A 23104-nucleotide genomic window follows, 5' to 3' on the forward strand; every position below is an offset into this window, starting at 1 on the left:
ATGCAATAACATTGAGCCAAGGGAAAATATTGATATATTTTATAGTTATATATTTTCAAAGCAGAGAGGTCATATCAGGCGGAATGTGGATTTAAACAGCGAATGACATTTTCAGGTGCTAGTAGATGATATTCATTTTACATTTTGGTTATTGTAAATCACAATATTGGTCTAAAACAGCTTAGTATGAGAAACGATACATTGACTTCTTTTTTTTCCTTCTTTTTATTTGACAGTGCAGCTGTTGAGTTAAATGGGGGGCGAGAGGGGGCATAGACACTCAGCAAAATGGTCGAGGGCTGGAATCAAACCCACAACGCTGCAGCAGTAAGATTAGCCTTTATTTGTCCCACAATGGAGAAATTTCAGGGTTGCAACACAAAGTAGACACAGAAGTAAACAATAAAAGACAGATAACTTATAAAAACACTCTTATAGGGAAAAACTCTTATGAAACTCTTATAAAAAAATAAAAAACCTCTTATATATTGCATTAGCAACTCCATATGTGCAACGCCCTTAACCACTGCACCACCGGTGAGCACAGGCACAGTGGCATTTCACCAGAACACGCAGCAAGTTGTCATCTACATTAGAACCCTACACCAATCTGAGTCTTTATTTTTCAACTAACAACAGGGATGTGGGCGGGGATAGGAGGTAGGTTAAAACTGGAATTCTCTGTGCACTCAACCCTCAGTTGTAAGACATAACAACAGGTTTAATCACCCAGGCGGGAATCAATCCAAATACAACTTTGAGTACATACGAATGATAATGAAACTTTGTTGTAACAATGTTAAATTTGTTATAATGTCCCCTTCAAAATGTTTATGTTTAAAAGTAATAAACCTTATCACTGTCCTCTAGCAGCTCTGACGCACTAAATGTGGCCTGGCATTTCTTTTTTCTTCTTTTGTTTGTGGAAGTCTAATCTGAACCCTGGATGTTTGTGGTTTGGAGAAGGGAAAGAAACGCTCACTGTTGTCATAACTGCAGAGCGCCACACCGGCCACACCGGCAGAGGGCGCCAAACCCCTGTGATACTTCCGCTCACACACACGCGAAGGAGACGCACTTCCGCTCTGAAACGTGAATGAAGCGCTCAAACGCTCTGAAACTGCCTGTAGCTCCGCGCATTGTTTCGTGATTTGAAGCCGGACCGCGGGCTGAACGCGGTGTGCACTCATCATGGTGAAGCTGACGGCAGAACTGATCGAACAGGCGGCCCAGTTCACCAACCCGATCCGGGACCGCGAGCTGGACCTGCGGGGTAACTTAGCGTCTGTGTGCGGCTGCTAGCGTTAGCATGCGAGCTAACGTGCCGGGGCATGGAGACAAGTGTGTTGTGCTGGAGCTGTGGTTATTCAGTCTAAACATGTATTAAACTGTATTTATCTGCGGACAACACTGCCACAGAAATTTAATGAACCTGTCGTGGAACCAAAGGCTAAGACTGCACAGTTTTGCTTTAGTTTGGCTTTTACAAAGAAGCCTCATGGTTCAGTATGACCAGTGGTGTTAAAAGTGTTTCCATGGGCTGGATATTGAAACATATTGTAAGCAGAATGTTGTGGTCAACAGAGCCATCACAACATTTGTAATATTAGCAGTTAACTTTGTCAGTGGTTTGTGTTTAAGGACTTTTTATCTCCTGTAAGAGCTCAAAACACGTGAAAAATGTGAAAGAGCTGCTACAGGCTTATAACAAATGCAAAAGTATACAACTCTGCTAAATATTTGGATGGTACCTGACATTTAAAGAAGGAAAATCGAGTAGTAGAACACCAGATACACAACATGACCACTGCAGACGAGCACACATTTATCATTTCGTGCTCATAAACTGTTGGACCGCTTATTTTTCCGTGCTTAAAGTCAAACTAAACCCAAAACCAGCTCTTGTGCTGATTAAAAAGAGATATGGGACACTTGTAGCACTGTGTACATGTCCTTCAACGGTCCACAGCACCAGCGTCGCGTCTGCTCAGAGCATTTCAGTCTCTTTTTAATCGTAGTCTTTGAAAACAAACCTCCATTTAAATCGTTTCTTTTGTGCCGTGTGCTCAGGTTATAAGATCCCAGTGCTGGAGAACCTGGGGGCCACGCTGGACCAGTTCGACACCATCGACTTCTCCGACAACGAGATCAGGAAGTTGGACGGCTTTCCTTTGCTCCGGCGTCTCAAGTGCATGCTGCTGAACAACAACCGCATCTGGTGGGTGCACACGAACCCCGTAAACGCACTCCTCCGGACACGGGAGCAGTGAGCGTACGCGCAGGCCCGTCGCAGCAACGCATGAGACTATAAACGATGAGCAAACGTAGAAGCCGTTTACGCCACAGACGCCGTAATCCTGAAGCAGAATTATATACAAAAGTTCTAAATGTGCGAAACCAGGAGCTGCGATAAAATAATGTGTTTATTTTTTATGAAAGATTTGCCGTGTTTGTGTCCAAGCGTGCGGCAGAGATGTATTAGCCAAAACAATATTATAATAGTAAACAAAAGGGCCGACGACACGATAAGCTGCAGGGTTTCTACTGTTAAACACATTTATCACACTCTGTTTTTGAAAGATTAGGATTTAGCATCTTAACGACATCAGCACCGTGACGACACATTCCTGAGCTAAAGCCAATTGTTTTTGCAGCTTGTTATTTGAGTAAAAGTAAAACAGACCTGTGCATCCTTTCAAGTATCTGTGTGTGATGAAGCTTTCGTTTGGGTTTGACTCGGTGCATATAAATGGAAATAGTCTCTTTAATACTTTCATTCTGTCTAAAGGGTCTTGAGACTTTTTCTCTTAAATGTTTTGTCATTTAAAGTTTAAAGAGTCTTTTGTCTAAACTTTTACTTTCTTGTGTTCAGTCGCTTAGGTGAAAATCTGGAGCAGTCGCTGCCCGCGGTCAGAGAGCTGATTCTGACCAATAACAACATCCAGGAGCTGGTGAGTCCAGAAGACCCTCAGAGAGACCCACCCCTCAGAGAGACCCACCCCTCAGAGAGACCCACCCCTCAGAGAGAGACCCACCCCTCAGAGAGAGACCCACCCCTCAGAGAGAGACCCACCCCTCAGAGAGAGACCCACCCCTCAGAGAGAGACCCACCCCCTCAGAGACCCACCCCCTCAGAGACCCACCCCTCAGAGACCCACCCCTCAGAGAGACCCACCCCTCAGAGAGACCCACCCCTCAGAGAGACCCACCCCTCAGAGAGACCCACCCCCTCAGAGAGACCCACCCCTCAGAGAGAGACCCACCCCTCAGAGAGACCCACCCCTCAGAGAGAGACCCACCCCTCAGAGAGAGACCCACCCCCTCAGAGAGACCCACCCCTCAGAGAGAGACCCACCCCTCAGAGAGAGACCCACCCCCTCAGAGTGACCCACCCCCTCAGAGTGACCCACCCCTCAGAGTGACCCACCCCTCAGAGTGACCCACCCCTCAGAGAGACCCCCACCCCCCAGAGAGACCAGATTTCTCTTCATGTACACACACGCCAAAAATTAAATGATTACGTTGTCTTCTTCTTGTGTTCACGGGGCATGTAAACGTTCCACTGCAGTGAAATCCTGCTGTGAATTCCCCGGCGTCTGTGCCTCAATCATAAATGGTTTTACCGCGTGTCCTTCATTGATGCTTTTGTTTCAGGGTGACCTGGATCCACTGGCCACTGTGAAGACCCTGTCCCTCCTCAGGTGAATCTGAAAGTTCTAAACCTGCTGCAGAAAGTCTTCAGAGTCTAAATATAACTCTTTTCACAGCTTGTTGAGGAATCCAGTGACGAATAAGAAGCACTACAGGCTTTATGTCATAAGCAAACTGCCTCAGATCAGAGTGCTGGACTTCCAGAAGGTCAAGCTCAAGGTACATCCTGGTGCGCTCTAATGCATGACGCCTGTGCGGGGGTCTACTGGAGCTCTGCGGGGGTCTACTGGAGCTCTGCGGGGGTCTACTGGAGCTCTGCGGGGGTCTACTGGAGCTCTGCCGGGGTCTACTGGAGCTCTGCGGGGGTCTACTGGAGCTCTGCGGGGGTCTACTGGAGCTCTGCCGGGGTCTACTGGAGCTCTGCCGGGGTCTACTGGTCTCTTATTTTGCTAATTGATTAAAAAGGCACACAAATTAGGTTTTTATTAATTTTTTTTTACCAAATTTGACCCAGATAAAGCTAAATTAATGCTATAGCTCTATTGTCAAAAAAGGGCGGGGCCGAAGGCTGATTTTGGAGGATTTGTTCATAGAAACCGCATCTTCAGTTCTCACAAAAGGAGCGTTCTGATTGGCTCTAGGCTCCGTTCACAACATTGTCTTAACATAAGTGCCTCCATATTTTGCCAAAGCTGTAATAATCCAGTTTGTTTCTTATAAGTGCTCATGATGCGTTCAGGACTATCGGTTTGTTTATAACGCCCATTCCAGTTTGACCCCTTGCGCCACCTGCTGCTGTAGAAGGGTATTGTGGTGTTGGTGCGTGTCACTGCTGCAGTGAAAGAGCATTTACATAGAGGAGAGAAGATGTGGAGAGACCAGTTGTCCCCCTGGCTCGGTGACGGGGATGAGGAGGTCAGATTGGTCAGAAACGTTACAAAACCTCTTCTCGAGTCGATCCATCTAAAGTCCAGATAAAGATCTTTCAGTTACTAAATAAGTTGACAATTATAAAATAATAATCAGCTATAGCAGTGTTTTTTAAATCTATTTCAACACTAAAACACTACAGTGATAATGTAGCCTCATTTCTATTGGCCGATCTTTATTTCAGACCTGGATAAATGAATTTGGTCGTCCAGCAAGAGGGAATTTGCATTTATCACTGCATTTGACGAGTGTCGAGTGTTATTTAAGACCGTTATATACATTTTCAGTCCTCTCCATCATTTGGGGCCTCCTGAAATCATTTTGCGACCCCCCCCCATGGAGTTATGATGTGTTCATGGTGTGATAATAACTGTCACAACATGGTGTAACGTGGAGTGGTACATTTAATAATGACTTGTTTGGATGAAAACCCTATTTTGTCTTAAGTATATTTAATAAAGAAGTCCTCGAGCGGCATCACTTTAGGAAACTCAGGGGGGAAAATGTAATTCACAAGCTTTTTGAAACCAAACAACTGATTGACTTATTAAAAAAAACGATTGCTGGATTAACTGATTATCAAAATAATCATTAATTGCTGCATTAGATGTATTTTTAGTGAAACAGTTCTCACTTCTCCAGAGGGACATCTAGTGGCATGTTTTAGTACTGCATCGTACCATTAAAGTAACTCCACATTCTAGTTGCGCTTCTAGAATAATATGAATATGAAAAATAACAACAATTAAAGCCGCAAGCGGCAATGATCGGCCCTCGCCCCGCCGCCACGCTGCAAGAGGAGAGGGCGCTAACGCGCCCCAATGGTCCTTTTATTACGCCTACTGCTGAATCTGTGACGCTGTCACATCTTCTCCCCTTTGTTTTACCATCAAAAAGCAATTCTATTTTGAATTCTTGGCAAAATGTGCGGCTTTGCCGCACAGAGACCCTGACTTTTTGAATAAAAATGTGGATACCTTTTGATGGTCCACCCCTGAAGATGAGTCTCACCAAATTTCAGGTTAATAGGGCTGACGCCCTGGGAGGAGTTTGTGAAAGTCTAAAGTGTAAACATGTTCTGGCGATTTGCCCATTGGAATAACATGGGAGGTTTTGGTCATCGCTACGGCAACGCCATAACAATTATGACATGGGTCTCATTGACTTTTTTGATGGGGATGCTAAAATTTAGTTGTGTGTCAAATTTCATATAATTTCGCAAAACTAAACATTTAACCTCTATATAAAATCTGTAGGGGGCGCTGTGGCTCCAAATTAATTTATTTCACTTCAAGTAGGTTTAGGGCAAAGAGTTTAACCACTGATTCTAATTTGACGCAATTCGGACTTTATCTGTGCAAACGGCAGAAATGTTAAATTTGGGAGATTTCTGAAATTCTAGCTACAGTTTGCGGCTTCGCCGCTCAGAGACCGTGACAGGTATCAATGTAATTTGGATAACTTTTGATGTCCCACTCCTCAGTAGCATTTTCACCAAATTTCAGCTTTTTAGGGCCAACGCCCTGGGAGGAGTTCGTAAAAGTACGACGTTTGGAAAAACTCCCGAGTCGTGCTTAGCCATTTTTGAGCCAATATGGCCGACATTTGGTTGGGCGGACGGCGTTGCCGTAATAATATTTTTTACTTCTCTTGTCACCATCTACCTCTGTGCCAAATTTCATGATTCTACGATCAGATTTTTTTTGGGTCATTTCCTATCTCTCAATGCATTTTTGGTACATTTGGGGGCGCTGACGCGCCAATTTTTTTTATTTTAGAAAAGGGAAATAGCCAGAATGTAGAGAGGCACGATTTTTAGAGGTGTGCAAATTTTTGTGACTTTTCGTCAATGTTCACTGGGTGAAAAATAGGGGGGTTGGTCCCGAGAAGAAAGAAAGAAAGAAAGAAGAATTAAAGCCGCAAGCGGCATCCAACGGCCCTCGCGGGCCGCCGGCCTTCCAACTCTGCGCTTTCGACTTGATAAAGATGGCGCCCTTATTGTGTGTTGAATTAAAAAAGAACTTGACAGACGGCGACACATTGGACATGGCCAATCCAGTGCAAATGAACACAAGTGTCAGTCAAATTTGCTGCTCCGCCGCACAGAGACCGTAGCACTTGGAATAAAAATATGGATAACTTTTGATGCCCCGCTTGTGTAGATGATATTCCCAAAAGTTAAGCTTGATCGAGCTATTGCCCACGGAGGAGTTTGTTAAAGTGTGAAGCATGAATGTGAACATTTTAGAGATTTCGCTGTTTTCCCATTTGTGACATCTATTTGCGGGTCCGCCACACAAAGACTGTACCACTTAGAATATAAATATGAATAACTTTTGATGCCCCGCTTGTCGAGATGATTTTCCCCAAATATGAGTTTGATCGGACAATCGCCCTAGGAGGAGTTTGTTAAAGTGTGAAGCATAAAAATGTGGTGATTTGAGCGATTTTGCGATTTTCCCATAAGGATAACATGGGATGTTTCTGTCATCGCTACGGCTACTCTTTACCAAATATGACTTTGGCTCCCATACTTTTAATTTGGGGATGGCAAATGAGAATTGTGTGCAAAATGTCATGTCATTTGGAAAAACTCTTTATAGGCCACTCTGAAGGCCAAATAGTCCAAATTCTGCGAAAAGTTTGCGGCTCAGCTGCACAGAGACCGTAAATGTTATCCATAAAATTTGAATAACTTTAGATGCCCCACTTGTCTAGAGGAGGTACACCGATTTTGAGGTCGGTGGGCCAAACGCACTAGGAGGAGTTTGTTAAAGTGTGAAGCGTAAATGTGAACATTTCAAGGATTTGGCGTTTTTCCCATTTGTGACAGTATATTTGCAGCTCCACGGCACAGAGACCGTACCACTTAAAATCAAAATATGGATAACTTTTGATGCCCCGTTTGTGTAGATGATTTTCCCCAAATGAGTTTGATCGGACAATCGCCCTAGGAGGAGTTTGTTAAAGTGTGAAGCGTAAAAATGTGGTGATTTGAGCGATGTTGCGATTTTCTCATATGGATAACATGGGATGTTTCTGTCATCGCTACGGTTACGCCGTACAAAATATGACTTTGGCTCTCATACTTTTATGATCAGGATGGCAAATTAGAATTTTGTGCAAAATATGATGTCATTTGGAAAAACTCTATTGTTTATAGGCCACTCTGAAGGCCAAATAGTCAGAATTCTGGGAAACGTTTGCGTCTCCGTCGCACAGAGACCGTAAAAGTTATCCTTAAAATTTGGATAACTTTAGATGCCCCACTTGTCTAGAGGACGTACACCGATTTAGAGGTCGGTGGGCAAAACGCCCTAGGAGGAGTTCGTGTGAAAGTGTGAAACAGAAAAATGTGGATATTCGAGAGATTTAGCGGTTTTCCCATAGGGATAACATGGGAGGTTTATGTCATCGCTACGACTACGCCGTAAAAATTAAGGCATTTGTCTGATTGGCTTTTTTGATCGGGACGGCAAAATAGAATTTTGGGCAAAGTTTAGAAAATTTTGGTAAAACTAATTTTTGACCTTCAATGTTAATTTAAAGGTCACTCTGTAGGGGGCGCTATCGCGCCTATTTCAATTTTGTCATCATAAACTGGTCCAAACTAGAAAGTTGAACAACTGATTCAAATTTGGTCCTAATCGGACTTGTTTTGATCAAATGGGAACAATTTTTAGATCTACAATATCCCAAAATAAGTTGTCCAACTTTGCGGCTGCGCCGCACACAGACCGTAAAAGGTATCTCAAAAAATTGGATAACTTTAGATGCCCCACTTGTCCAGAGGACGTCCGCCGATTTTGAAGTCGGTGGGCAAAATGCCCTAGGAGGAGTTCGTCAAAGTTTGACGTGAACAAAATGGCTAACACAGCGTGTTTTCATTTTCAAAGGAAGATGGCGGCCATAGGGAAAGTCTAGGGGCGTGGCCACAATGATTTTTTTTGTTTGAGGAATGCGTGTCCCGAATTTCGTAGCTTTACGCCAAAGTTGACCTCGGGGCGTCTCCCATAGGCGCAATGTATTTTGACTTTTGTCGGTGGCGCTGTCGCGCCATTTTTTAACGAAAAAAAAAATGGCCCAGAAAAAATAAAATTTTTCGCCGATTCTGAATTTTGGGCAAAGTTTGGTGAGTTTTTGAGCATGTTCAGGGGGTCAAATTAGAGATCAAAGCGCTGAAGAAGAACAAGAAAAATAATAATAATATTTTTAGCAAAAACAATATAGCCGTTTCCACTGTAACAACAAATTATACATCGTTTGAAAGCTCTAAGCCTTCCCGATGCCGCCATGGGGTGGAATCATCATTACGAGCGCTTACGTGCTCGTCACTCCCTATTCCGTCGGGATGCCCCGCCCACTCCCCATAGACTTCCATTGATTTGAGCAGATACAAGCATGGCCCATGCCTGCGGCATGGACTCTCGCGTACAGGACGGTGCCAGGAGGGTTTTTGGAGGAATGCAGCGCTACGCGCTGCTGTTGTCAACAATGAGTGAATGGGCTACGCCCATTCACTCATTGTCGACTATTTCTGTCATAGCAGGAGTAAGTATGCATGATCCATGCCTTCGGCATGGGCTAGTTCAAATTTGCTGCGCCGCCGCACAGAGACCGTAGCACTTAGAATATAAATATGGATAACTTTTGATGCCCCGCTTGTGTAGATGATATTTCCCAAAGTAAAGCTTGATCGGGCTATTGCCCACGGAGGAGTTTGTTAAAGTGTGAAGCATAAATTTGAACATTTCAAAGATTTGGTGTTTTCCCATTTGTGACAGTATATTTGCAGCTCCACGGCACAGAGACCGTACCACTTAAAATCAAAATATGACAAACTTTTGATGCCCCGCTTCTGTAGATGATTTTCCCCAAATATGAGCTTGATCGGGCAATCGCACTAGGAGGAGTTCGTTAAAATGTGAAGCGTAAAAATGTGGTGATTTGAGCAATTCTATGATTTTCCCATAAGGATAACATGGGATGTTTCTGTCATCGCTACGGTTACGCCGTACAAAATATGACTTTGGCTCTCATACTTTTGTGATCAGGATGGCAAATTAGAATTTTATTCAAAATATCATGTCATTTGGAAAAACACTATTGTTTATAGGCCACTCTGAAGGTCAAATAGTCAGAATTCTGGGAAACGTTTGCGGCTCCGTCGCACAGAGACCGTAAAAGTTATCCTTAAAATTTGGATAACTTTAGATGCCCCACTTGTCCAGAGGACGTACACCGACTTTGAGGTCGGTGGGCAAAACGCCCTAGGAGGAGTTCGTCAAAGTTTGACGTGAACAAAATGGCTAACACAGCGTGTTTTCATTTTCAAAGGAAGATGGCGGGCATAGGGTTATTCTGGGGGCGTGGCCACAATAATATTTGTTTTTTGTCCTCACAAGAGGAATGCGTGTTCCAAATTTCGTAGCTCTACGACAAAGTTGACCTCGGGGCGTCTCCCATAGGCGCAATGTATTTTGACTTTTGTCGGTGGCGCTGTCGTGCCATTTTTTAACCAAAAAAAAATGGCCCAGAAAAAACAAAATTTTTCGCCGATTTTGGGTAAAGTTTGGTGAGTTTTTGAGCATGTTCAGGGGGTCAAATTAGAGCTCAAAAAGCAGAAGAACAAGAAAAATAATAAAAATTAAAGCCGCAAGCGGCATCCAACGGCCCTCGCGGGCCGCCGGCCTTCCGACTCTGCGCTTTTGACTTGATAAAGATGGCGCCCTTATTGTGTGTTGAATAAAAAAAGAACTTGATAGACGGCGACACATTGGACATGGCCAATCCAGTGCAAATGAACACAAGTGTCAGTCAAATTTGCCGTAGCACTTGGAATAAAAATATGGATAACTTTTGATGCCCCGCTTGTGTAGATGATTTTTCCCAAAGTAAAGCTTGATCGAGCTATTGCCCACGGAGGAGTTTGTTAAAGTGTGAAGCATAAATGTGAACATTTCAAGGATTTGGCGTTTTTCCCATTTGTGACAGTATATTTGCAGCTCCACGGCACAGAGACCGTACCACTTAAAATCAAAATATGGATAACTTTTGATGCCCCGTTTGTGTAGATGATTTTCCCCAAATATGAGCTTGATCGGGCAATCGGCCTAGGAGGAGTTCGTTAAAGTGTGAAGCGTAAAAATGTGGTGATTTTAGAGATTTCGCTGTTTTCCCATTTCTGACATATATTTGCGGGTCCGCCACACAGAGACCGTAGCACTTAGAATCAAAATATGGGTAAGTTTTGATGCCCCGCTTATGTAGATGATATTCTCCAAATATGAACTTGATCGGACAATCGCCCTAGGAGGAGTTTGTTAAAGTGTGAAGCGTAAAAATGTGGTGATTTGAGCGATTCTACGATTTTCCCATAAGGATAACATGGGATGTTTCTGTCAACGCTACGGTTACGCCGTACAAAATATGACTTTGGCTCTCATACTTTTATGATCAGGATGGCAAATTAGAATTTTGTTCAAAATATCATGTCATTTGGAAAAACTATTGTTTATAGGCCACTCTGAAGGCCAAATAGTCAGAATTCTGGGAAACGTTTGCGGCTCCGTCGCACAGAGACCGTAAAAGCTATCCTTAAAATTTGGATAACTTTAGATACACCACTTGTCTAGAGGACGTACACCGATTTTGAGGTTGGTGGGCAAAACGCACTAGGAGGACTTCGTTAAAGTGTAAAACATAAAAATGTGGTAATTTGAGAGATTTTGTGGTTTTCCCATAGGGATAACATGGGAGGTTTCTGTCATCGCTACGACTACGGCGTAAAAATTTAGGCATTTTTGTGATTGGCTTTTGTAATCGGGACGGCAAAATAGAATTTTGGGTAAAGTTTAGACAATTTTGGTAAAACTAATTTTTGACCTTCAATGTTAATTTAAAGGTCACTCTGTAGGGGGCGCTATCACTGCCATTTCAATTTTGTCAGCCTAAACTGGTCCAAACTAGAAAGTTTAACAACTGATTCAAATTTGGTCCTAATCGGACTGGTTTTGATCAAATGGGAGCAATTTTTAGACCTGCAATATTCCAAAATAAGTTGTCCAAGTTTGCGGCTGCGCCGCACACAGACCGTAAAAGGTATCTCAAAAAATTGAATAACTTTAGATGCCCCACTTGTCCAGAGGACGTACGCCGATTTTGAAGTCGGTGGGCAAAACGCCCTAGGAGGAGTTCGTCAAAGTTTGACGTAAACAAAATGGCTAACTCAGCTTGTTTTCATTTTCAAAGGAAGATGGCGGCCATAGGGTAAGTTTGGGGGCGTGGCCACAATGTTTTTTTTTGTTTATCCTCACGAGAGGAATGCGTGTCCCGAATTTCGTAGCTTTACGCCAAAGTTGACCTCGGGGCGTCTCCCATAGGCGCAATGTATTTTGACTTTTGTCGGTGGCGCAGACGCGCCATTTTTTAACGAAAAAAAAAATGGCCCAGAAAAAATAAAATTTTTCACCGATTCTGAATTTTGGGCAAAGTTTGAGTTTTTGAGCATGTTCAGGGGGTCAAATTAGAGATCAAAGCGCTGAAGAAGAACAAGAAAAATAATAATAATAATAATAATAATAATATTTTTAGCAAAAACAATATAGCCGTTTTTACTATAACAACAAATGATACATCGTTTGAAAGCTCTAAGCCTTCCCGATGCCGCCATGGGGTGGAATCATCATTACGAGCGCTTACGCGCTCGTCACTCCCTATTCCGTCGGGATGCCCCGCCCACTCCCCATAGACTTCCATTGATTTGAGCAGATACAAGCATGGCCCATGCCTGCGGCATGGATTCTCGCGTACGGGACGATGCCAGGAGGGTTTTTGGAGGAATGCAGCGCTTCGCGCTGCTGTTGTCAACAATTAGTGAATGGGCTACGCCCATTCACTAATTGTTGACTATTTCTGTCATAGCAGGAGTAAGTATGCATGATCCATGCCTTCGGCATGGGCTAGTTCACTGTACTTGCCAGGGGCGACGGGGTACCAAACATGCGGGCTGCGCCCGCATGTTTGGTCAGACAGTTGCAACGCTGCCTTCGGCAGCGTTGCGGGAGCAATAGGCCCTCCCCCTGCTGGGGCTCGGGCCTAATAATATTTTTAGCAAAAACAATATAGCCGTTTTTACTATAACAACAAATGATACAACGTTTGAAAGCTCTAAGCCTTCCCGATGCCGCCATGGGGTGGAATTATCATTACGAGCGCTTACGCGCTCGTCACTCCCTATTCCGTCGGGATGCCCCGCCCACTCCCCATAGACTTCCATTGATTTGAGCAGATACAAGCATGGCCCATGCTTGTATCTGCCTGCGGCATGGACTCTCGCGTACGGTTGTCAACAATGAGGGAATGGGCTACGCCCATTCACTCATTGACTTTTTCTGTCATAGCAGGAGTAAGTATGCATGATCCATGCCTTCGGCATGGGCTAGTTCACTGTACTTGCCAGGGGCGACGGGGTACCAAACATGCGGGCTGCGCCCGCATGTTTGGTCAGACAGTTGCAACGCTGCCGAAGGCAGCGTTGCGGGAGCAATAGACAATCCGCCCTGCTGGGGCTCGGGCCTAATAATATTCCGATGCGAAAACAATGTTTCCCATTTTTCAAATATACATTTTCGGAAAGCGCTCGCGCTTTCCTACCTCATGGTGTGGGTACCTGGTCACTGACGGGTACTTTCGTTAATTTTGAGTGGGCTCCGCCCACTTTGTGTTTTTGGCCCTCTATACAGTAATAATGTTCAATTTTTGCATTACATGCTTATATGCACGGAACATGCAAGAGATGGGGAACGTATTTGTGAGCTACTTGGGGCAAATGAGTGCTTTATATGGGGTCGTCATCCCAATGTAAAGTGCTCGTTTAGTGCGAACTTTTGCACAGGCTTTGCCCGTTTACAACGGTAATGTTCCATTTTCCTACAACTAATTAGTATGCACGGGACGTGCGTGAGTGAAGGAGTGCGTTAGTGAGTGTTTGGAAGTGGGCGAGCGCTTCGCGCTCAATTTCGTGTGCGCACTTTCGCAGCTGTGCTTTGCACGGCCTTACGGAACTAATAGGCCTCTCGCCAGCTTGTGGCGCTCGGGCCTAATTACCAGAGTTTATACTTGGATAGACTTTACATTGTTTCTTGATGCTTAGTTACATTATTGGTAATATGACGGGTGGATAACACAAGCTTATCATTGACTCATTTGATTGTTTGGTTGTCACGGCGTTACGTTCACGCTCGGTCTCTTCTCAGGAGCGACAAGAGGCTGAGAAAATGTTCAAGGGGAAACGAGGGGCTCAGCTGGCCAAGGACATCGGAAAGAGGACCAAAACGTGAGTGACAATTATTCCTATATTATTTATCATATTTAATGAAGCTTCAATTTCTCAAAAAGGCCGAACAACTAAAACATTTATATTTGGAACTGGACGACGACCTCAGTCAATGTCCAAATACAAAACTATTTAAACGAAAATACAAAGAAGTTATTGTATAAATCTGTCACGTGACACAGAAAAACCTCATTATTTTGTATATTGAAGAGTACAAGAGTGATACATTATTTACCAATAAATTACAATCACGTTTGACCTCAGAAGCATGATTATGGTTAAAATATTTTGGCGTATGTATTTGTTTCATTTCCTCTCTTTGGACTGGAGGAATAACCCAGACTGTGGCGTTTGTTCCCGTCCCCAGGTTCACTCCCGGCGTGGGGGCCCAGCCGGACAAAAAGCGGACCGGACCCTCTGCGGCGGACGTAGAGGCCATCAAGGTCTGGGCCGCGGACCACCTCTGCATTCCAAGTCCAACGCGCTCATTTTACTGATCTGTGTTTTGGCATTTGCTTGATTTCAGAAAGCCATCGCCAACGCGTCGTCGTTAGCTGAAGTGGAGAGGTTAAAGGGCATGCTTCAGGCCGGACAGATCCCCGGACGAGAGTCTCGACAAGGCAAGAAGCTCTTTTACCATTTACAGTCTTTTCTCTGAGCTACACCATCTGCATTCATTCCGGGTCCACACATGTTTTCTTCACCTCACTCGTGCTCCAGACAGAGTCATCGCGGCGTGTTTAGTAAAGAACGGAGTCGATTAACAAACGTTTTGGTGAAATTATGAATGCTGAAGATTTTTTGCTGTTAAAGGTGCCATAACATGCTTTTTTTCACGTTTCGTAGTCTATCCTAAGTGTATATTTGATAATAATAAGGGTTGTGCAACACCCTTAACATAATAGTTAAGAAATATCACCCAGACCTTGGACCCCCTCACCAACCCGGAAATGCAAACGGCTTGGTTTGATATTCGGGGGGGAGATGGTGACGCGTGCAAGTGGTTATGACGCAGTCTTGCACCCACCGCCCGTCAGTTTGGAGATTTGCGGAAAGGAGATAGTCTGTAATATAGCTAAACACTGCGGGAATCAATCAAAAAAACACTCACACAAATAGCAATGTAAGAAGATTAAAAGCTCTGAAAATTCGATTTTGCATGTTAAGGAGAGTTATTGTAGATGAAAAAGTAATAATCTTAGCGTTATGGATAACAATTTCTGACATAAATGTAAGAAAACAACATTTTTGTGCCAGTGTATGTATAAAAATGGTTAAAATAATAGCACATACCGTATTTTCCGGACAATAAGTCATAGTTTCATAGTTTTGGCCGGGTTGCAACTTATATTTATACTTATTCTCTGGAGCAACTTATATGTGATATTATTTGATATTTTCACACTTGCAACCATATTTCATACTCCAGTGCAACTTATAGTCCGGAAAATACGGTATAAGTCACACTGGAGTATGAAATGCGGTTGCAAGTTTGAAAATATCAAATAATATCACATAAGTAGCTCCGGAGAAGTATAAATATAAGTAAGTCTCACCCCGGCCAAAACTATGAAATGCGGTGCGACTTAGAGTCCGGAAAAGTCCGGTATTCTGGGATAAATCTGCATTTTTGTTTACATTGACTACAAAAAACGTTTGCAGGAGGATCTTGGAGCTTATTTAGCGTTTGAATAATTAAATATTACACTTATTTGTAGTTCAAACCCGCTCTTCACGTTGTCGGGGTTAATTTACGTGGATTCAAAGACTGAAAATTGCTTTGGCATAAATAGGACACAACTTCTCGTCTTTTGTACTGATCAGAAAGTGTGATGTTTTGATACTGCAGGAGCTGAAGAGGTGGAGGAAGTGGAAGAAGAGGAAGAGGAGGAGCCTCAGACCGCAGGACAGGACGACGCCCACCAGGACGCAGAGGAAGACATGGAGCAGGAGCCTCACATGAACGGCTCATAGAGGACTTTGCATTCGCTTTTCTTTGTTGTTGTTTCTCATGTCTTTTTATTTTGTAAAATTGATTAAATTTTTTAGTAACCGCTCCTGCCCGCGTGATTACACTTTTAATTCCTCAGTTTGTTTTTTGTCATAAGGTCAATACACGTACGTTTTGGATAAATGGAGCAGATTTCTTAGTTGTCATTGATAAGAAAAAAAAGAGCAGGATTGGCATTTCGTATCGGGATTTCAAAAGAGTGAGCATTTCTTCTATTTGCCCTTTTTCTTAATGAACAGAAATGTGGCAATTCGCCCGCTTTGCCCGTCTCCAAGCGTGACCCAGCGTAGATGCCACGACTTTGGGTTCAAATGAGACCTGGAACTCTTTAAAGAAGGGACTATATTCTAGTCTAGTCTGTGGTGTGGTAAGAGTAATGATACAGAAAGATAATATACTCTAATAGTACGAGTAAACAGCTGTGACCCAAATAATTACTAAAGAGTGAAGAATTTGGATACACTACTACTAAATGAATATTGAATAACAGTTTAAATTTAATACTATGTTATTGAACAGACAAAACATGAATGCACAAATTCAAAAATATTCAAAAACATGTCAACATACACATTTTCTGCTATAAACACAATTCAAAGTTGGAATAGTAAACAAAACCTTAACCCAAGTAGAAGCACTGTTAAAACTACAGTAGTAGTAAAGTATGGTCTTATAAAAGTACTTCTGATCATATAGTTTGCTAATGAGGTTTAAAATGCCAGGGTTTTCTTCATTTTCATCTATTATACTATGGTTTTCATTTGAACAGTAAAGCTTTGCACTCCCAAACACAAGGTGGCGCACTCCCAAACACAAGGTGGCGCACTCGACCCGCGGACAAACAGCAGGTCCACGTCATCCGTAAACAAACCCGAGACTCCGGTGCGCGAGAAGAGCCAGAGCCGATCCACACACCGGGCGCCGTACCGCGGATATGGGCGACAACGCCGAGCTGCCGCCGGTGGAGCAGAACCACCGGCCGCTCCAGAACCAGGACCTGAGCGCGGTGACCGACGCCGGTAAAAACGCGGACACGTCAGTGGCGGAAGCGGCTTCTAGCTTTAGCACAAAGCCTGTCCTCACGCGATATGCTAACTGTAGTTTTATGACGCAAACTTTAGTTTTATATTATTGTGCTGACATGGACCGAGTTTTCACTGAAACGCGGAAAGACTTGACGTGTTGACGTGTCTCGGGATGGCAGCCAGGCTAACACTGGCCTCGGTCCAAGCTAACACTGGCCCCCCGGTCCAAGCTAACACTGGCCCCCCGGTCCAAGCTAACACTGGCCCCCCGGTCCAAGCTAACACTGGCCTCGGTCCAAGCTAACACTGGCCCCCCGGTCCAAGCTAACACTGGCCTCGGTCCAAGCTAACACTGGCCTCGGTCCAAGCTAACACTGGCCTCGGTCCAAGCTAACACTGGCCCCCCGGTCCAAGCTAACACTGGCCCCCCGGTCCAAGCTAACACTGGCCCCCCGGTCCAAGCTAACACTGGCCCCCCGGTCCAAGCTAACACTGCTCCCCGGTCCAAGCTAACACTGCCCCCCGGTCCAAGCTAACACTGCCCCCGGTCGAAGCTAACACTGCCCCCGGTCCAAGCTAACACTGCCCCCGGTCCAAGCTAACACTGCCCCCGGTCCAAGCTAGATTTAATGCGGGCCACAAATGTAATCTCGTCCACAGACAAAATCTTGTTTTTTTTAGTTATGACTGAGTCTTTAAGTATTGTTGTTTGTCGTGTCACCCTAAGTCAGTGTATATGGGTTTTGGCCCGTGTTTACATTATGGTTGGTAGGGAGCCTACTCATGTCGTATTTGTGTTCGTGTCCAACCAGGAAATGCAATTATAAATTGTGGAAAAATGGGGAAACGTGTTTAGTAAAGTCTTAAATATAATCAAGTTGTATTGAAATGTGTAGTCGAACCTGTCATATGCACTTTAAACCTTTACCAATTATGTCTATGGACACGCAAGCCAGCACAATATATACTTATAAAAGCCATTATTATTATTATTATAATAAAAAATAACTAATCTCAGCACAATATGAAATAAACAATGAAGTAAATAGTTTTAAAATGTTGCATTTGACATGGGATTGACAGCGTTATCGCACCGTTAGTAAAGCTTGAAACACCATATTGATCTTTATCACAGTATTTGTTATGTAGTTTAGTGCAGTAGAATTGTCTTCATTTGCAGTAAAAAGTAGGCTCCTACTTTTGGTCATTTTAAGAACCAATAAAGCAGGAAGCAAATGAGGCTCTGTCATAGTGAGAGTCCATGTTGTGTGGTTAGACCCACCACAAGGGGGCACTGAGATGAAAGAGGATGATTAAAGACCATCATTTATCCATAAATATATTTGTTAAAAACAGTTTGGGCACAACTCGGAGGGAAAACTTGGGAAAGGGAATATAATGGTGTTCAGGAAGTTTAGATCTGCATGACAAGAGGGAAGAGGAAGAGAAAGTGGGAAGTGGAAGAGAGAAGGGGAAGGAGAAGAGGGGATGCAAAGGTCACATTTGAGATAAAGAACAATATTTGGTTTAATCCCCACATGTCCTTGCAGTACGAGAGGCATTGGGGCAGTACGGGTGGTACCTGCTGACCGCCACAGCCCTCTTCTACCTGCTCATCCAGTACATCATCAAAAAGAACCAATCGGAGGGAAGGACCCGCAGCCCCGCCCCGGCCACGCATCAGGGTACGTCGTCTCAAAACTCACCGTGAACCCGCTGTGTGTGTTTCTGTCGGATGTTGACTGTTTTATTGGTTCTGTGAAGACGCGCTGCTCGTTGCCAAGCGACAGGAGGCGCTTGAGGCGGCTCGGATGAGGATGCAGGAGGAGCTCGACGCCAAAGCGGCCGTCTTCAAAGAGAAGCAGAAACAGGTCTGTGTCTGTGTGACTATGATCCACAGTTATCAGTCTGGAACAAACGACAGAACTTAAACTATGAGTCTAAGTGCACAGACTTTTGTACCGTAGGGCAAAATACTAAACTAAATGATTCCTTTTCAACTGTTTGAGTCCCAAATCAGACTAGCAAACTAACTCGGCGTCTAATGTGTAAAAACAATGTTGCACTGACTTAATTGTGTGACATTTGGTTGAGGAACTACAACTAACTAGGCTAAACTAATACTTAAACTAGTTACCGTATTTTCCGCTCCGGAGTATAAGTCGCATCTGCCAAAAAATGCATAATGGAGAAGAAGAAAACATATATAAGTCGCACTGGAGTATGAAATGCAGTTGTAAGTGTGAAAATAACAAATAATATCACATCGTCGCTCCAGAGTGTAAATGTAAGTATAAGTTGCATCCCGGCCAAAACTATGAAAAAAGCAACTTATAGTTATTTAGTGAAATGTTGAACTGCACATTTCACTAAAACGTAGCGAACATGATTTTGTTTAGGATTTTACTCAACATTTTCCCCCACACGTTTATAATTCTTCTTCCTGGTTGGACACGGGCAGCAAATATGACACAGGTAGAGGCGATTCCACTGTTAAATACTGTTACCTAGCAACCGTAACCGTAAACAAGAGCCAAAATCCATAAAGGTTACTCAATCGTTATGAATTTACTCTAGATATTATTGAAACCGCCTGGAAAGTGACGTGTAATTTGTCTGTGTTTTCAATGGCATGTCGCACATTGATGACATCACAGAGGTATTCAGAGCGCAGCGCCACTTCCTGTCATTTTAAGTTTCAAAATATCTTCACAAACTGCTACTTCAAAACTTTGATAAACATTTACCACAACTTCTATCCAAGCAAACTAAGTCACAATTAGAAAAAACAGGAGATCTTTCATCATTTAGACTTTTAAACCTTTCTAAATTTACAGTTTTCCGTATTTTAACGGAATATCGTTTGCTCGGAGCGGATTAGCACAATCGCACGTCCACCGCTCGGCTTCATCGTGCTCTTCTTTGTTGTTGTGTGAGCAGCAGGAGGAGGAGAAGAGGAGGCAGAAGATCGAGCAGTATGACAGTATGACGCAGGGGAAGAGCAGCAAAGGACACGCCTCCCAGGTCACGCCCACATTTACATCACATGTCGTCATATTAGGTGTTGTTTCTTCATCTAATAAACTAATATTCATATTTTTACGTTACAGAACACAGAGGGGGACTCGTCCACGACGGTCGTTAAGAGGAAAACGGACAACAAACCTCTCCGCGGCGCAGGTTTGTTCAGTTCAATTCATCCGTGACAATAGAGCGCCCCCTGCGGCTCCTTTGTGGTAATACACAATCAGAACAGAAGAAGAAAAAGAGCCAGCGGTTTCCTGTTTATCGACGCACTGCACTACCAATCAAAAGATCAGTAATATTATATTTCCAGTGCGTCTAACATCACCACTTAACTTAAATCATCCTCATAATTAACAGTGCAATAGAGGTACAATTAAGATTTTATTTACAAAGATATTTGTTATGTTTGGTCTCACTGACTCCTGAGCAATGATGCATTTTTTATAAAGTTATCATCATTTAAAAAAGGACCTGGGAGTTTGGAGTCTTTATCTCTCAGAGCCAGACGTGGAGGAGGGAAGACGTGTTCTGTGTTTGAAGCTTTAAAACGCTTTAATACTATTTGACTCGTATTCAGATAAATGTCTAACCTGACACAGTGCAAACAACAGCCTTGAAAATGAAAGGCTTATTATTGGGCTAATCATTTTTAACTCTTGACTTGAATCCTCGTCAGATGATCAAAAAGACTTTTTAATTTGCATTTCAATAAATAATAATACAAATAATAGGCCCACTACTTTTAATAATGATAATATTTCACATGATAAATCACAACCGTTCCTGACATTCACCGTCCGCCTACATCTAACTCAGAGTTCTGCCCTGATTATGGGGACTAAAAGAACTAAAAGAACCACCCTCAAGAGCTTCTAGTCCAGGGGGGTCCAAACGCTTATCACCGGGGCCCGCATTTTAAAACTTATATGAAGCAGAAAGCCCGACAATGAAGTGAACCATTTGACATAGTTTCGATGCCTCCACCTTTAATACGACTTGGAACATCAATAATAGGTTGGTATAACATAAACAATTAAAATTTTACAGTAAAAAGTACAAGTTTTTGTTGTTTGGGCCAACAAAAATTTGTCTGAGGGCCATAGTTTGGACACTCCTTTTTTTCTAGGTGTACCAGGACCAGGACCAGGACCAGACTAGACTCAGACTAAACCATGGCTGTAGAGGACTAAATGTGGATCAAACTAATGCAGAAACGTGTCACTTCCTGTGCAGACTACAACCCTCTGAGCGGAGGCGGGGCGTGTGCCTGGAGGCCCGGCCGCAGAGGACCCTCAGCGGGAGGATGAAACTAAAGCGGGTCAGGCGCTCCCTGGGGGGCGCTCTGACCGCCGCACCACACTCTCCACACTGACAGGGGGCGCTGTGCACCGACAACTGGACTTTAAGTAGATTATTTCCTCTGGACGTCTCCTGCGAAAGTCGTAGAGCGCTCATTTTGTCAATCCGGCGGTGGCACAGCGGCCCCTAAATGAAGCCGGGCTCGTAAACGGGCGGTTCCGCGGGGCCCGGCTGAGAACGTCAGTGTGGCGTAGCGTATAGCACATGTACACGCGTCACCGTTAGCACATCTAGAGCTCTTATAGACGGCGGGAAAACAACGCAGTCAATCAAAACGTTTGTGAAAGGATTCTCCAGCTCTGGGAAGAAACTTGAATCGCTTTTGGCTTTTTATAGTAGTTCAATAAATTATATCTTGTATGTATCTTTATGAACGTGTACGTGGTCTTTTTTCTCATGAACATTGAATTTCACAGTTTACATCAGCAGGTTACTGAGGTCTTACAGATGTGTTTTCTATAATCAAACTATATTATTTACCTTTTGTTTTCTTGTAAGATGTAAAAATGTAGATGATTTGTAGTTTTCAGACTTCTATATGACAAGGACACCATGAAATATGAGAGTTATGTTGGTCTATGGTCATCAACAGATAGATTTGGCACAGTTACACTTGACAGTAAAGTTATGCACAGATGTATGAAAAGGCCCATTCATACTGTATTTATGGAAGGATGTATACTTAATATGCATGCACTGTTCAGGCTGTAGCATCAAGGGCAACGCAGAGAACTGAGTATTATCGGAATGTGGAGGGATTGTCATGGTAAAAACTCGTGACAGGAAAACCATGAGCTGCTTTAGTTTGTTACATGTGAGAGTGGAGCAAACGTGTACATCTGAACCATGGATCTACTTTAGTATCTGTATATGATCTATTATATTATCTGTATGTGATCTATTATATTATCTGTATATTATCTATTATATTATCTGTATATTATCTATTATATTATCTGTATATTATCTATTATATTATCTGTATATTATCTATTATATTATCAATTATATTATCTATTATATTATCTGTATATTATCTATTATATTATCTGTATATTATCTGTATATTATCAATTATATTATCTGTATATTTATTATATTATCAATTATATTATCTGTATATTATCTATTATATTATCTGTATATTATCTATTATATTATCTGTATATTATCTATTATATTATCTGTATATTATCTGTATATTATCAATTATATTATCTGTATATTTATTATATTATCAATTATATTATCTGTATATTATCTATTATATTATCTGTATATTATCTATTATATTATCTTTTATATTATCTATTATATTATCAATTATATTATCTATTATATTATCTATTATATTATCTGTATATTATCTATTATATTATCTATTATATTATCTGTATATTATCTGTATATTATCTATTATATTATCTGTATATTATCTATTATATTATCTGTATATTATCTGTATATTATCTATTATATTATCTGTATATGATCTATTATATTATCTATTATATTATCTGTATATTATCTATTATATTATTTACTATATTATCTATTATATTATCAATTATATTATCTGTATATTATCTATTATATTATCTGTATATTATCAATTATATTATCTGTATATTATCAATTATATTATCTGTATATTATCTATTATATTATCTGTATATTATCTATTATATTATCTATTATATTATCTGTATATTATCTATTATATTATCTGTATATTATCTATTATATTATTTACTATATTATCTG

General features: G+C 42.3%; 2 protein-coding genes across 2 annotated transcripts; both read left to right on the plus strand.

Annotated features, from left to right (window-relative positions):
* The first annotated feature begins 1062 nt into the window (after window positions 1-1062).
* snrpa1 (small nuclear ribonucleoprotein polypeptide A') lies at window positions 1063-14576 on the plus strand. Its single transcript, XM_072465630.1, has 8 exons — window positions 1063-1273; window positions 2071-2218; window positions 2873-2951; window positions 3655-3701; window positions 3768-3870; window positions 13839-13918; window positions 14286-14361; window positions 14445-14576. The coding sequence occupies exons 1-8, from the start codon at window positions 1192-1194 to the stop codon at window positions 14574-14576; spliced, it is 747 nt and encodes a 248-aa protein (XP_072321731.1). The 5' UTR covers window positions 1063-1191.
* Window positions 14577-16797: 2221 nt separating this feature from the next.
* On the plus strand, window positions 16798-21710 carry selenos (selenoprotein S). Its single transcript, XM_072465854.1, has 6 exons — window positions 16798-16948; window positions 18505-18639; window positions 18719-18825; window positions 19895-19978; window positions 20065-20134; window positions 21215-21710. The coding sequence occupies exons 1-6, from the start codon at window positions 16864-16866 to the stop codon at window positions 21286-21288; spliced, it is 555 nt and encodes a 184-aa protein (XP_072321955.1). The 5' UTR covers window positions 16798-16863; the 3' UTR covers window positions 21289-21710.
* Window positions 21711-23104: the final 1394 nt, after the last annotated feature.

The sequence above is a fragment of the Eucyclogobius newberryi genome, unplaced genomic scaffold (assembly GCF_026437365.1).
Source record: "Eucyclogobius newberryi isolate DKJ021-1_F unplaced genomic scaffold, fEucNew1.0.hap1 SCAF_5, whole genome shotgun sequence".
Lineage (NCBI taxonomy): Eukaryota > Metazoa > Chordata > Actinopteri > Gobiiformes > Gobiidae > Eucyclogobius > Eucyclogobius newberryi.